Genomic DNA, 14287 nt, shown 5'->3' on the forward strand with positions numbered 1-14287 from the left:
TTGTAGTTGGTAGACCATCTCACCAGATTGCACCACGTTTTGTGGCTTCAAATCTTTACATTACTTGGGGAGTCTATTGTGTATAGTCAATGTTTCTATCTAGTTTGGCTGTTAAATACAAACCGCTATTACTGTTATTTAGATGTATTAGCTGTTGTGTCAACACAATAATAAATTCAATTTAATCAACTTTTTAACATTTAAATTAGTCCACGAATGAATGAATGGGTATTTACTGTAAGAGAATGTACGGTATAACAAGAATACAAACACAAATAATACGATAGTATGATTATTAACATTCAAAGCGCCCAGGCCCTTTGTGAAAATGTGCCCGAAGTGGTCAGGTCAAATTGGCTTTTACAGAGACACTTTTTTTAAATAAAAAAAAAAAACAGATATATTGAACAATGATAGGCCAATCAATGTACGTATTCATTTTATTCGCAAAACCAAAAAGAGTAAATACTATTTATTTAAGGAATATTTGTCGGAAAATTGTTTTAAAAAATTCAAAAATTGCATTTGCAAATAGACATTATGTCAAACTCAGTTTGCGGAAGAAAAAAATGTACAGCTTGAGTCCAGCAGATTAATTTTGCCCAAAAGATAGAGAATGAACTATTTTAGCCCTATGATTTATTTATATTAACAAAACAATAGCTTCTTTCCTGTAGGGGAAATTTGTTAAAAACAGCAGTTTTTGCTGCAGCATTAAGTTTTTTTTTCAAACAAAGGTTTTAATGTGCAAAATAAGCCAAATATGTATACAACATTTATTTTCCTCAGAGTTATGAAACTCCTTACACATCCACACTTAGGTACTAGTCCTTGGGATTTGGTTGGCAAAAATAACAACTTTTGGAAAACTGAACTTAATTTAATATTTTACACAAAGATCAGCACAGGATTTCACCTCGCTTGCTGCAAGAAGGTAGACTGATTTGTTGCACAGCCTGGGCAAGTGTGTAGAGTATCGTGAATGAACATATCACACTCCAGACAGAACACTCTACTGCATGTCTCACATTGGTAGACCTACACATACGAACGCAAACAATGAGGATACAAGATACCTAAATCAGTTTGTCAATAGTATATTTCACTTCTAGTAACTAAACTAACCAGTTTCTTCAGTAAGCAAATACTAGTGTTAAACTTCTCTTCAACGGAACTATAGTCTAGTGAATGTTACTTTTCACAATGGTGCATAACTTTTGAAGAAATCAGAATATTCTTGAGTTATATGGGTGCTTTATACAAAATTCATCGACCTATTTATCCACCGGGTGAGCCTGCATGTAATCCTAACACAATTCCTACTAATGATTTCTGATAATTTATAATAGCCTTGGTTTTGAGGATAGCTGTGAAGATAGCAAAGTTACTTAAATAGGAAAGATTTATTTTAAAAGACAGCCAAGTGGCTGAGTAGGATTTTCTTTGCAGGTGAGAGTTTAGACAGCTTACCTGACAGAGTCCAGCCGCTAATACATACACAATATAAAGTCAGAAAACATAACATTGATACTTCTTCAGAGAGAGATGTCAAAGTATTGTGAGCTGTTATGTGTAGACTGTGGTCAGACGCTCGTCTCAGCTTTGCATAGTTACTTGTGTTTGTTGTAACAAAATTAACTATTACCCATTTAATTAAGCCTGCGTTCTTAACAACAACCCTTATCCACACAAGGTACTCACATATTTATCCCTGTCGCTGAACTTGTGCCGACAAGCGTAGCAGTGAGGCTCGCTAGAGTTGGCAGCGTTCTCTTGTCTAAAGGCGGTGACGGGGAACAGATGGTGGTAGGAGCGAGCGAGATGCGGAGCTGAGACGAGCGTAAGGCCGCAGACTCGACATTCTGTAGGTAGCTCGCAATACTTGCTGCGGCACTGCGGGCAGCAGTAGCCTCCACTCTTGAGCTTACTAGCGTCCGACACACTGTCTATGTGGCTGTAACAAACACATTCTCATGTATTTGGAACAAGTGATCACAATACTTAGAGAAGAACAGAGTTATATAGTGAAGGTAGAGGTGGAGTAGTTGAGGACAGCTTTTAAAAGAGAGAGTGAAGACAACACTGGGCTAATATGGTTTGGACATTATGGTGAGGCCTAGTCAACGCTCAGACCGAGTAATAACCTAAACAAAAGAAGACATGTACACTTTGTGGCTTGCAAGCAAAATATCCTGAAGAGAGTCAACAATTGTCTTTTGTTAGTGAGTGACAAGTAAGGATACTTAATGAGCAAAGCCTATGTGAGCCTGACTAAAAAAGCACAGCTCCATGGTCTACTTCTTTCTTTAATCCTGACATAAGGACGGGTCAGAGGCCATCTCCAAAACAAAATGTCCTTAAATACTTAAACTTATTTGACCAAAAATGAACTTCAAACAAAGTACATACCACATGCACATGCTGAGTGATGTGGTACGGCCGTCAGTGGTGTCGTGGTGGGGGAAGCCCATCTTGATGAGGCTGGCCTCCTGACTGTTAGCCACTGAGGCCGGTGGAGGTTCTACATGTGTAAACAGCAAGTCTCGGAAGTGTCTATCATCCAGCACTACTCCGTAAACTCCACCAGTATCCTTACACAGAGCCGTGCAGATCCGTACCTCCGCTGCCAGCCCGATCACTGATACTCGGATGTTTTGTGACTTCAGCATCTAAGGAGAGATATCCGAAGCTTAGGTTTGCAATTTAAACATCTGTGGATAGAGGAGAACCTCAGTAAGCTTTGTGTATTGAGCATCTCCAGAGATTATAACTGCTTGCAGATTACTGGAGCTTATGTTGGGTTAGGTTTGTGCATTGAGAATTTTGTAGAAAGATAACTCTTAAGAGAGCAACGAGCATCTTCAGAAAGGATAACCATCTGCAAAGAGATAACCAAAACTGAGATGTTATACTAGATTAAAACATGAGTAGTTTGATCCTTCACCTGGTTGAGAGTTACGTTTTTAGTGGCCAAACCTCCCAAATTCAGTTTGTTAGCTGTAGAGAATTCCGCACATTATGAAGTTGTCTCCAAGTAATTTCCAATGCAGTTTTGGTTAGGTCAGTCATTCAAGCTTAGTTAAACTCATATTTGCGATTGAATGGTTGCATGTGGCACTCACCTCTTCTGAAAAGCTAGACAGTTTTTTGGCATGTGTAACCCTGCCTTCTCTGTTATCCTGAAACTAGTCTAAAATAAAGGTTTGGGGACGGGTATTTGAAAAAACAACATCCTGATATTTTTAAAATCTGTATAGGCCCTATATAACAATATAACTTCCGAGCAGCTTTTTCTTAGTACAGTAACACAATCTCAAAAAATAGCAATGCCATTTGATCTTACCTACAAACAGGAACAGAAAGCCCTAGAAATTTTAATTTTATCCAGGGTTTTATAGCATCCGCCAATTGTCCTCTATTGGAAACTATGTGATGATTGCAATGGATTCTTTATCACCAGAGGGTAAAGTGATACACTTTAATAGTTATGTTTGGCTGTTGTAGCAAATTGTTAACATTGTGTAAGTTCATCTCACCATGATGGTCTGGGTGATGTCCCCGGGGTCGCAGGTAGTCAGACTGCCCAGGATGATGAGTATCTCGCGACTTGCATGGGACGGCAACATCTTCAGGGAAGACGCAGCCAACTCCAGCGCGTTCTGCAGCGATGGCTCTCCAACACATTGCGATGGTAGGCTGAACTGGCTCTACAAATCAATAAGAAATACAATACACCAAATTGTATAAACTTACTCATAGGTTTTATTTAAAGTAAAGCCAAGTTATTTAGGAATTGTTTAAGGCAATAAAGTTCAACTTGTATACTTGAGGAAATTAGAGTCCAAAGGCTAAAATAAAAACGGTAACAGGTCCCACACAAAACATACACAACACATCATGTGTGTTTTAGAGGACATTTAACGGATATTTTGTCCTAATATGGGACTCCTTCAGAGAAAAGAGGGGTAAGAAAGATTAAGAGTAGATGTTAACAGTTTGTAAGACTAAAAAAACAGTAAAATTAGTTTTTAAAAAGATAATTATAGCATTAGGTAAATTTTTTGTGGGAGGGGGCTGACGGTCTCTTTCAACACTACATTTCCCCCGATCAAATAGGATTTATTCACCTAATTGGGACTTTATAGAAAAGGTGTTTTAAAAATATATTTTGTAGTCTATTTAACTTACTAGCCTACAGAGATAAAGTTGTTACTGTTTTACCAACCTGTATGACAGACAAATGTTTTCGAGCGTTTCCAGCCAGTTCTGACACTTTGTCTGCTCGCTTGTTCCTGGTTGATATAACACCCAGCTGGCTAATGGGATTTTGGTCGAAGAACTCTTCAATGAATCCTTCAAGGAGCTGGAAAATATTGTTTTGTTCACAAAATTAACAACTTTGACAGGAAGAGCTAAATGACGTGGCAAAACTACTTTACTCATTGTTAAGGTTAAACAATGGTTAAAAGGAAATAAAAAAATCTTAAAATTGATCTTAGGGTGTTCCTTACTATAAATACTAGGTGGCGTTCGCAGAGGCATCCACAAAATTGAGCGGAGTCATCAAGGGTTCATATTATATTGTTTTTGTCTTACTGCAGTAAAAACAGTATTTTTTCATGCATGCGCTGCGGGTCTAAAGTAGCATTTTTAATATTTAGGGAGTAAAAATCGTTTTTAGCCTCTATGGAGTAAAAATCAGCTGTTGTCAACTCAGTTGTAAATTTCGATTGTAACCGATTGCATGTATCGAAAATATGTATCGATTTGTGCTTCGTAATCATTTTTAACATATTACAGTCTACAGTCTCTTCCCGTAGCATTTTAGCATTGCAGATACATTAATCCATTCCCAAACTCAACACTGCTCACATTTACTACTTCCTTCACCACACCCTACGTCGTGGACCTGTTTCCCTCTTTTCCCATAGCATTTTAGGATTGCAGATACATTAATGTAATTGCCAAAGACAGTTCTCACACTCTGCGCTGTTAGCCTTACTACTTCCTTCACCATTTACTACGTCATTGGCCTGATTCCTTCCTTTCTCATAGCATTTAAGTATTACAAATTCACTTATCCATCTGCTCAAACGGTTCCCCCACTCTGCACTGCCAGCCTTTACTACTTCCTTCACCACTTACGTCGTGGACCTGTATTCATCGCTTTCCATAGCATTTTAGTATTTTAGATACGTTAATCTAATTGCAACAAACATCCCCACTGTCCGTACTGCTAGACTTTACTACTTCTTTCACAATTTCCTCCCTTCTCATAGCATTTCAGCATTGCAGATACATTAAAACTGCTACAAACGGTTTCCAGTTCCCACACTCCACACTGCTCACCTTACTACTTCTTTCACCTGTTCCTACGTCGCGGATCTGTTTCCCTCTCTTCCCATAGCATTTTAAGATTGCAGATACCTGAATCTAATCGTCATAAACAGATCCCACACTCCGAACAGCTCGCCTTTAATACTTCCTTCTTCCTTCGCCACTTCCCACATCGCGGACCTGTTTTCCTCCCTTCCCATAGCATTTTAGGATTGCAGATACCCTTATCTTATCGTCATAAACAGTTCCCACACTCCGGACAGCTCGCTTTGACTACTTCCTTCACCACTTTCTACGTCACTGGCCTGTTTCCCTCCCTTTCCCATAGCATTTTTGATTGCCCATACCCTAATCTAATCGTCATAATAGTTCCAACACTCCGGACAGCTCGCCTTGACTACTTCCTTCACCACTTCCTACGTCGCGGACCTGTTTCCCTCCCTTCCCATTGCACTTAAAGATTGCAGATACCTTAATCTAATCGTCATAAACAGTTCCCGACCTCCGGACTACTTGCCTTGACTACTTCCTTCACCACTTCCTACGTCGCGGACCTGTTTTCCTCCCTTCCCATAGCATTTTAGGATTGCAGATACCCTAATCTAATCGTCATTAACAGTTTCCACACTCCAGACTGTTCACCTTTACTACTTCCTTGACCTCTTCATACGTCACGAACCTCAAGCTAGTGTCGTCATTTGATTATAGTACCTGGGGACCGAGCTTTGCTCGGGGAAAATCATTCGTTCACTCTGAAAGCACCGTAGTATTGGAGATACATAAATCCACACATCTACATCCTACACAATTTCCTACGTCATGGACCTGTTTCCCTCCATTCCATTGCATTTAAAGATTGCAGATACCTTAATCTAATCGTCATAAAAAGTTCCCACACTCCGGACTACTCGCCTCGACTACTTCCTTCACCACTTCCTACGTCGCGGACCTGTTTCCCTCCCTTCCCATAGCATTTTAGGATTGCAAATATCTTTATCTAATCGTCATAAACAGTTCCCACACTCCGGACAGCTCACCTTGACTACTTCCTTCATCACTTCCTACGTCGCGGACCTGTTTTCCTCCCTTCCCGTAGCATTTTAGGTTTGCTGATACCTTAATCTAATTGTCATAAACATTTCCAACACTCCGGACAACTCGCCTAGACTACTTCCTTCACCACTTCCTACGTCGCGGACCTATTTTCCTCCCTTTTTATAGCATTTTAGGATTGCAAATACCTTAATCTAATCATCATAAACAGTTCCCACGCTCCAGACAGCTCGCCTTGACTACTTCCTTCACCACTTCTTACGTCACGGACCTGTTTCCCTCCCTTTCCATAGCATTTTAGGATTGCCCATACCCTTATCTAATCGCCATAAACAGTTCCCTCACTCCTGACAGCTCGCCTTGACTACTTCCTTCACCACTTCTTACGTCGCGGACCACTTTCCCTCCCTTCCCATAGCATTTTAGGATTGCCTATACCCTTAGCTTATCGTCATAAACAGTTCCCACACTCCGGACAGCTCGCTTTGACTACTTCCTTCACCACTTCCTACGTCACGGGCCTGTTTCCCTCCCTTTCCCATAGCATTTTTGATTGCCCATACCCTTATCTAATCGTCATAATAGTTCCAACACTCCGGACAGCTCGCCTTGACTACTTCCTTCACCACTTCCTACGTCGCGGACCTGTTTCCCTCCCTTCCCATTGCACTTAAAGATTGCAGATACCTTAATATAATCGTCATAAACAGTTCCCGCACTCCGGACTACTCGCCTTGACTACTTCCTTCACCACTTCCTACGTCGCGGACCTGTTTTCCTCCCTTCCCATAGCATTTTAGGATTGCAGATACCCTAATCTTATCGTCATAAACAGTCCCCACACTCCGGACTGCTCGTATTTACTACTTCCTTCATATCACTTCCTACGTCACGGACCTGTTTCCCTCTATTCCCATAGCATTTTATGATTGCCTTTACTACTTCCTTCACTACTTCCTACGTCACGGACCTGTTTCCTTCCCTTCCCATAGCATTTTAGGATTGCAGATACCTTAATGTATTCGTCATAAACAGATCCTAGACTTCGCACTGCTACCCTTGACTACAATGTATCGAGTAATCTTAAGTATAATCTTTGCTCAATATTAACAAGTGATGTTTTTCCTTTTGTACTGTATTTGTAATTTCCTAGTATACCGTACTGTGGGTAGTTGGCTTATTATGAACACATGCTAAAAATTCAAATCTTTTGTTTACTTTTTACTTGTTATTTAATTCAGCCAACATGGTTACCTAGCAACCCATAAGACTAATGTTAAGAAAATGTGATTTTCAGTTTCATTTTTCTACGGATTCCTGAGAGACTTTTTTAACGCCATATAGATGTTGGCACTCACCGATATGGTCTTTATCACCATGCAAAATTTGAAAACGATTGATTCAGCCGTCTAGGAGGAGTTTGCGTATTACGAAATGCATAAAAGTCGACGTATAAGAGCTTCGCTCGCTTCGCTCGCTCCGCTCAATAATCATGTATTAGATGTTCTTCAGCAAACCATGACAATTCAGTTTAATAGGTTACAAATAGTTAGAAATAGTTAGTTAGTAGGATATCCAAAGAATACTTGTCTAGAGCACTTATAACTTTAAATATTTGTATTTTTTATCAGAATGGCAATAATATCAGTTTTACCATAATCAGGCTTGGAAGATAATTTGTAGACTGAATTAACCTATTTTTAGGGATGGACGGGTCCCGAAATTTCGGGAATTTTTCGGGAAAAAAATATTCCCGATTATCGGGACGGGATTACATTTGACTCGGGAATTTTTCGGGACGGGATTTGGTCCGATCGTCGGCGATTTTTCCGCTTCGCGAGTGCCGATAACGCCGTTATTGCGAGCGATAGGTCCGCGAACGCAGGAGACGAAGTCATACCGACGATCGCGCCGTGACCGCGGAGTCCTACCGACGATCGCGCCGTGACCGCGAGTCATACTGATGATCGCGCCGTGACCGCGAGTCATGACGACGATCGCGCCGTGACCGCGGAGTCATGCTGACGATCGAGCCGTGATCGCGAGTCATACCGACGATCGCGCCGTGACCGCAAGTCATACCGACGATCATGCCGTGACCGCGAGTCATGACGACGATCGCGCCGTGACCGCGGAGTCATGCTGACGATCGAGCCGTGATCGCGAGTCATACCGACGATCGTGCCGTGACCGCGAGTCATACCGACGATAACCCCGTGACCGCGGAGTCATACCGACGATCGCGCCGTGACCGCGAGTCAAACCGACGATCGCGCTGTGACCGCGAGTCATACCGACGATCGCGCCGTGACCACGAGTCATGACGACGATCATGCCGTGACCGCGAGTCATGACGACGATCGCGCCGTGACCGCGGAGTCATGCTGACGATCGAGCCGTGATCGCGAGTCATACCGACGATCGTGCCGTGACCGCGAGTCATACCGACGATAACCCCGTGACCGCGGAGTCATACCGACGATCGCGCCGTGACCGCGAGTCAAACCGACGATCGCGCTGTGACCGCGAGTCATACCGACGATCGCGCCGTGACCGCGAGTCATGACGACGATCGCGCCGTGACCGCGGAGTCATGCTGACGATCGAGCCGTGATCGCGAGTCATACCGACGATCGTGCCGTGACCGCGAGTCATACCGACGATAACCCCGTGACCGCGGAGTCATACCGACGATCGCGCCGTGACCGCGAGTCAAACCGACGATCGCGCTGTGACCGCGAGTCATACCGACGATCGCGCCGTGACCACGAGTCATGACGACGATCGCGCCGTGACCGCGGAGTCCTACCGACGATCGCGCCGTGACCGCGAGTCATGACGACGATCGCGTCGTGACCGCGAGTCATACCGACGATCACCCCGTGACCCGCGAGTCACAAGTTACTATAGGTACCTGTAAATTGTTACCCATTTTTTGGTTTTTATAGATCAGTGCCACAAATGGTAAAAATTGATTTTGTATGTCTTTTTTTGGTAACTGCAATACAGTACTTAATTTTTATGCACAGAAAAAAATCCCGTCCCGTCCCGTCCCGAAAATCGGGAAGGAAATAAAAATCCCGTCCCGTCCCGTCCCGAACTAAAAATTCAATCCCGTCCATCCCTACCTATTTTAAAAGCAGACGTTTAAATAGCCAACCTTGTTTGTGCAGAGCTGCCTCGTAGGTTTTAGATCTTGATCGAGCATGGCTTCAGAAGAGTCAATGATGAGATACAGATGTCTCATCATGCCCAGCTTGGTATGGCCTTTCCGCTCCGCCTGTCTCTTGCGTTTGGCCTTCTGTATAATGTCGGCCACCGACGCTTCCAACAATCCCTCATCATCCTCTTGTAACGCCTCCCTACATCAAAGGAACGTGCATCATTTATAACACTTTTCAATTAATTATTTCAAACTACGTTACTTGTGTCATAATTTTTTATTTGTTTGGTACTGGTTTGACCATTTTACTAGAATAAAAGAAAGGGACACCTTGTTGTTAACTGTTGATTTTCTTAATTGTTATGTCAATTATAAATATTTATTAGAGTATGTATTGTTTACAGATTGTTATGGATGTATGTTGTTATTTATTGTTGTATTGATGTGGATGTGAAATCTGATATGTTAGCCTATAGCGGCAGTCTGGTAAATTTACCAAGCACTTCGGGGTTCCTTCCATAGCACTTTTAATATGAATTTCTTCAGTAGGCTCTGAACAAAGCCTATTTATTGTGTAATAAATATTGGAAAGGTTTAAAAACATAGCCTGTTTAAAAAAAAGTTACAAATTTTGATAGGATAAAATGTGTTAAATGGTTTTTATTAAACAGTGATATTATTGTATGTACAAGTATGGTTGTGTGTTTTACTCACCCTGTTGTTTTTTTACTGGTAGTCTGGCTAAAAGTATTGTTTACGACTCACATGGGAAGGTAACAGTACTTGGGTGGAATCCTAGGCCTCGCAACTTTATTTACGCTCATACTGTAAACCCCTATATCCTAGCCTTGCAGCTAACTTAGTATATAACATTTTTTAGCCTGAGTCTAATGTTAATAAATAAGTCACCTAATATAGATGGACTGTCTAAAAACAAAGAGTATGAGAATAAATAAATAGGCTAGTAGGTAGGCCTAATAATAATGTAATGGTAACAAATAGCCTGATGTTGAGTTAGTTTAAACTTAATGATGTCAGTAACTTACGTTCTATAATGACGTAGGCCTACTTAGCTAAAAACTAACCAGGTTTTCTCATATCCAGTCTCCCATCGATATTCTTTTCCATCTTCATCCTCAGCCATTTTACCTGAAAAATAGCTTGTTATAACAAAACATAATTAAGTTAGGTAAGGTGAATTTCCAAGCTATTGAATTTGTTTAAGTTACCGAATAAGATAGGACTGTTTTTCGGCACTAGCTCAGGTATTTTCCTAGCTGCTAAATTTAGCAAGGACCGTAAGTTACCCTTGGGAAGCTGCGAAACAGGTGACTACACCAGGAGCAGTGTCAGCCCCGTATTCTGCAGTAGCATAGATGTGCCCCTAGATCTAAGTTTAGACTAGGGCCTATTTACTTATTTTGCAGTAAAGATTTACAGTTTTTACGACTGTTTTTCGGCAATAAACTTAGCTCAACGCACAAGGGTGAGAGATACAGTAATTTTACTAGCTGCTGAATTTAGCAAGGTCTGTAAGTTACCCTCGGGAAGCTAAAAAAAAGGCAAATTACTCCAGGAGAGTGTCAGTCCTATAAGGCCTATTCTGCAGCAGCATAGATGATGTGCTCCAAGATTAAGTTAAAGGCGGGGACACACTTGTCATACACCCTTCCGATCCGACTCCGATCATACTGTGGTACGACTGTCGGAGAGGGGAATGGTACTAAACTTTGAACGTGGATGTCTACACCTCTCCGACACGCGTCACGTCATACTCCGGTACTACTCCGATTTTGACTCCGATCACGCACCGACACTGCAGTCTATTTGTTTGTCAGATGCAGGATGGGTTGTTTCTTAAAAATCACCTTTATTTTTAAGTTTTAAGAATAATGGTTTAAGATAAATATATGCCGATGCTTGATATGAAATCTGTGCGTGCATACCTTCAATTTGAGACCTCGATCATGAAAATCGGACGGGTAGAAGAGCCAAACGAACTCGAGAGAGAAAACCCAATGTGCTTAATGTATAAGATGGGCACTTAAAAAAAATGAACCCAAATTCTTCGTTTTCCACACTGCCCTCCAGAGATGTCTGACTTTCTTCCTCTTCATCTAGACAAACCGCCATCATGGCTGAATCCCGAAGTCCAAAGTTTTTGAACATGTTTACCACCTTCTGCACGTAGTTTATAAATCAGACTTTGGCAAGTGTTGTTCGACCGGTGGAGGAAATCGGAGATGCGTCGGAATCGTATATGACATGTGTGTTCACCCCCTCCGATCCCGCACCGATCCTTCTGGAATCCCACAAATCGGATCGTAGTAGGATCGGAAGAGTGTATGACAAGTGTGTCCCCGTTAAGTAATTAGGCCTTAGTTATATTGCAAATTTACTTAGAGTAGGCCTAGTGCTATGGTAACTGAAGGTTGTAGGCCTAAGTAACAATAAAACACTAAGTTAGACCACTAAAGGCTGATTAAAAAATTTATCAGGCTTGACATCCAACTGATTTTATTTGGATAAGATTTAAAGGCAAAACTTTGATAAGCCTATACGACTCAATCGTATTATCGAACATAAAAGTATTGATTCAATTGATAATCAAACCTAGCCTATAAAAAAAAACTTCTAGGCATTTATTGGTTGTAACAATCGAACCCACCTATCTAGCCTATTCAAAGAAAATAGGCTACTTACACTAAATTCCAAGGTAGGCTTGAAAATTAAAACAACAATTAGGCTATTCCTGTCTTGCCTGTATGTAATTGTTCACAATTAATTGCTTAAGTTAGCCCACAACACGAACACGAAACGAACACAACTGGTTATCAGCATTTAACTTAAAATGAGATTGGTAGCGGAGACAAACTTTTTATATCTAAATAGGCCTAAGTCATTATCTTCATAATTGATGAATGAAGTTGCCAGTAAACATTACAAAATGTTATCAACTGTGAGGTGCAGTGCAGACAAGAACCGACCGAAGAACCAGACAAGTTTTGGGTTATTATTTTTTGTTGTTGTTTGTGTAGTCGTACGTGTGTAAATAAATGTACAACAAAATGTCTGTAGAATTGGCCTAGGCTAGCAGCCAGCCCCAGCCAATGGCCAATCAGAATCAGATACCAAAATTTATGTTGGCAGGTGTGCCAAAAGAATTTCTTTGAAAGTTAAATAGCAGTATTTTTAAAACTTCAGTTAATCGGTAAAAATGCAATATTAAATGATTTTATTGATGGGATTACTTTTATCAAGTAAATCCTCTTTTTACAACAGCGACTTTAAATAGCCAAATACTTGGAATATATATCTGTTGTTTGGAATGAGCATGCTCAGTAATGGTTTGTTCTATTGCGAAGTTCAACCTGACTCCTTCTTTGAATACACATCACGGAAGTGTTGAAGTGTTGCAGCTGCATGCGGTGTCATAATAAATATTATTCTTAAAGATATTTTTGAAATAATTTTAAAATAAATTTGCTATAGGTAAGTATTTTAATGCAAATGCAACTTGTACGAATGTAAGTACACAATAATCTTAGATTGAAATTTGAATATCATCTTTAATCTACAATTTCATCATGTCGAGGAAACAAAAAAAATCGATGAATGATAGCTTGAGTGCATGACTACTATTTTATTTCGCGAAGAAATAATACAGTACCTGTATTTTTTAAATTACTGGTTGGTTTATTTCCTATATCTTTTGCCAACTTCCAATTTATCGAAAATACTTTCCCTGCGTTCACTATAAGTTTTTATTATTACCCACTTTACCCTGACACCCTGACGTTGGATAGTGGAGAAACCTGGTGGCGATTCCCAGCATCACTTCGTTGTCGCCATTTGAGAAATTTGTGCGTCGATCTTGTACGTTGGCAAGTCAGTATTCCCGCTTTTTCCTAAATGCATTACATTATGCCGTGCGGAAATGAATAGCTTAAAGCTCTGTGCTATTATTTAACTATTGTGTTATACGGTGGTGTTATTTGTTAAGATTAGTTGCAGTACCTCGATATTTTTCAATCTTAGGTGAGTTATAATTTCAAAAAAGTTGCATGAGATTGTCTAGCTTCACCCCACTGAAGCTTCTCGGTTGCCGCCTAAATTTGTTGCATCAATATCAATATTGATGGGTTAGTGTAGGCCTAGGCCTACCTTTGTTAGTCAAACTGATATTTTGGACTTCTGATAAGTTACTACATTTTTATCTATAAGTTACTGCTTGCTATTGAGTCATAAATATGATTGCATTATTAAATGCTGATCATCATTCATTGAACAGACTGTAGCCGATAGCGTCTCAACTAAGAAGTTGGGTTAGGACTAGCCTATTTCTGATTTAAATTATAGGACTTTTGAACCATTGTTCATTCTAATCTCTTCTAAGTTACGGATTAATAATTAGGGGTAATTATTTAGTAAGTTAAGTATAACTTAGGTGCCCCCAAACGAAATTTTAATTTTGATGTCTAACCTTAAGTTAAGTATACTTTTTTACCACCTGAATGCAAATAATACCATTATTTTTCACCGCTGATGAATATTTCTCAAGATAGCCTATCACTGTAAACATATACTTATAACATTAAGTACAAGAAACAAGGACATTTAACTTAAGTTACTAGTGGAATGAACTGTGGATGAAGTAAATAAGCCAACAGCTGATTGTTTTCAGTCATTATAGTCAAGCTAATGGAAGTGACAACTTAATTAGCTAAAGGTACG

The 14287-nt window shown here is 40.5% G+C and overlaps 2 protein-coding genes across 8 annotated transcripts in view; one reads left to right on the forward strand and one right to left on the reverse strand.

The window, feature by feature from the left end:
• Nucleotides 1-793: 793 nt before the first annotated feature.
• On the reverse strand, nucleotides 794-13242 carry LOC128984766 (general transcription factor IIH subunit 2-like). 2 transcript variants are annotated; one of them, XM_054404135.1, is made up of 8 exons: nucleotides 13224-13242; nucleotides 10639-10702; nucleotides 9551-9752; nucleotides 4226-4363; nucleotides 3537-3707; nucleotides 2410-2669; nucleotides 1702-1954; nucleotides 794-1038 (listed from the first exon to the last, which is right to left on the reverse strand). In XM_054404135.1, the coding sequence occupies exons 2-8, from the start codon at nucleotides 10695-10697 to the stop codon at nucleotides 913-915; spliced, it is 1209 nt and encodes a 402-aa protein (XP_054260110.1). In that variant the 5' UTR covers nucleotides 10698-10702; nucleotides 13224-13242; the 3' UTR covers nucleotides 794-912. The 2 variants fall into 2 exon arrangements, with proteins under 2 accessions (XP_054260110.1, XP_054260107.1); XM_054404132.1 differs by lacking the exon at nucleotides 13224-13242 and adding an exon at nucleotides 12257-12622.
• The window catches only part of LOC128984764 (uncharacterized), a 63087-nt gene continuing 61752 nt past the window's right edge, over nucleotides 12953-14287 (forward strand). For 3 of the 6 annotated variants that reach the window (XM_054404126.1, XM_054404129.1, XM_054404128.1), the window contains exon 1: nucleotides 13430-13591. The gene's annotated coding sequence lies outside the window, so the exon portion shown is untranslated. Of the gene's footprint in view, nucleotides 13046-13429; nucleotides 13592-14287 lie in introns of those variants that run through there. The other 3 variants (XM_054404130.1, XM_054404131.1, XM_054404127.1) reach the window with 2 other exon arrangements.

This window comes from Macrosteles quadrilineatus, unplaced genomic scaffold (assembly GCF_028750875.1).
Source record: "Macrosteles quadrilineatus isolate MER2022 unplaced genomic scaffold, UCM_ALF_1.0 Scaffold_2__2_contigs__length_208266976, whole genome shotgun sequence".
In the NCBI taxonomy this organism is placed as follows: Eukaryota; Metazoa; Arthropoda; class Insecta; order Hemiptera; family Cicadellidae; genus Macrosteles; species Macrosteles quadrilineatus.

Bases quoted from the DNA above. Each gene is read 5' to 3' on its own strand.
- LOC128984766 (XM_054404135.1), bottom strand. From the start codon at position 10,697: ATGGCTGAGGATGAAGATGGAAAAGAATATCGATGGGAGACTGGATAT. The intron at 3,708-4,225 runs GTTGGTAAAACA...ATTGATTTGTAG, and splicing joins AACATTTGTCTGTCATACAG to AGCCAGTTCAGCCTACCATC. The intron at 1,955-2,409 runs GTATGTACTTTG...TGTTTGTTACAG, and splicing joins TCACTCAGCATGTGCATGTG to CCACATAGACAGTGTGTCGG.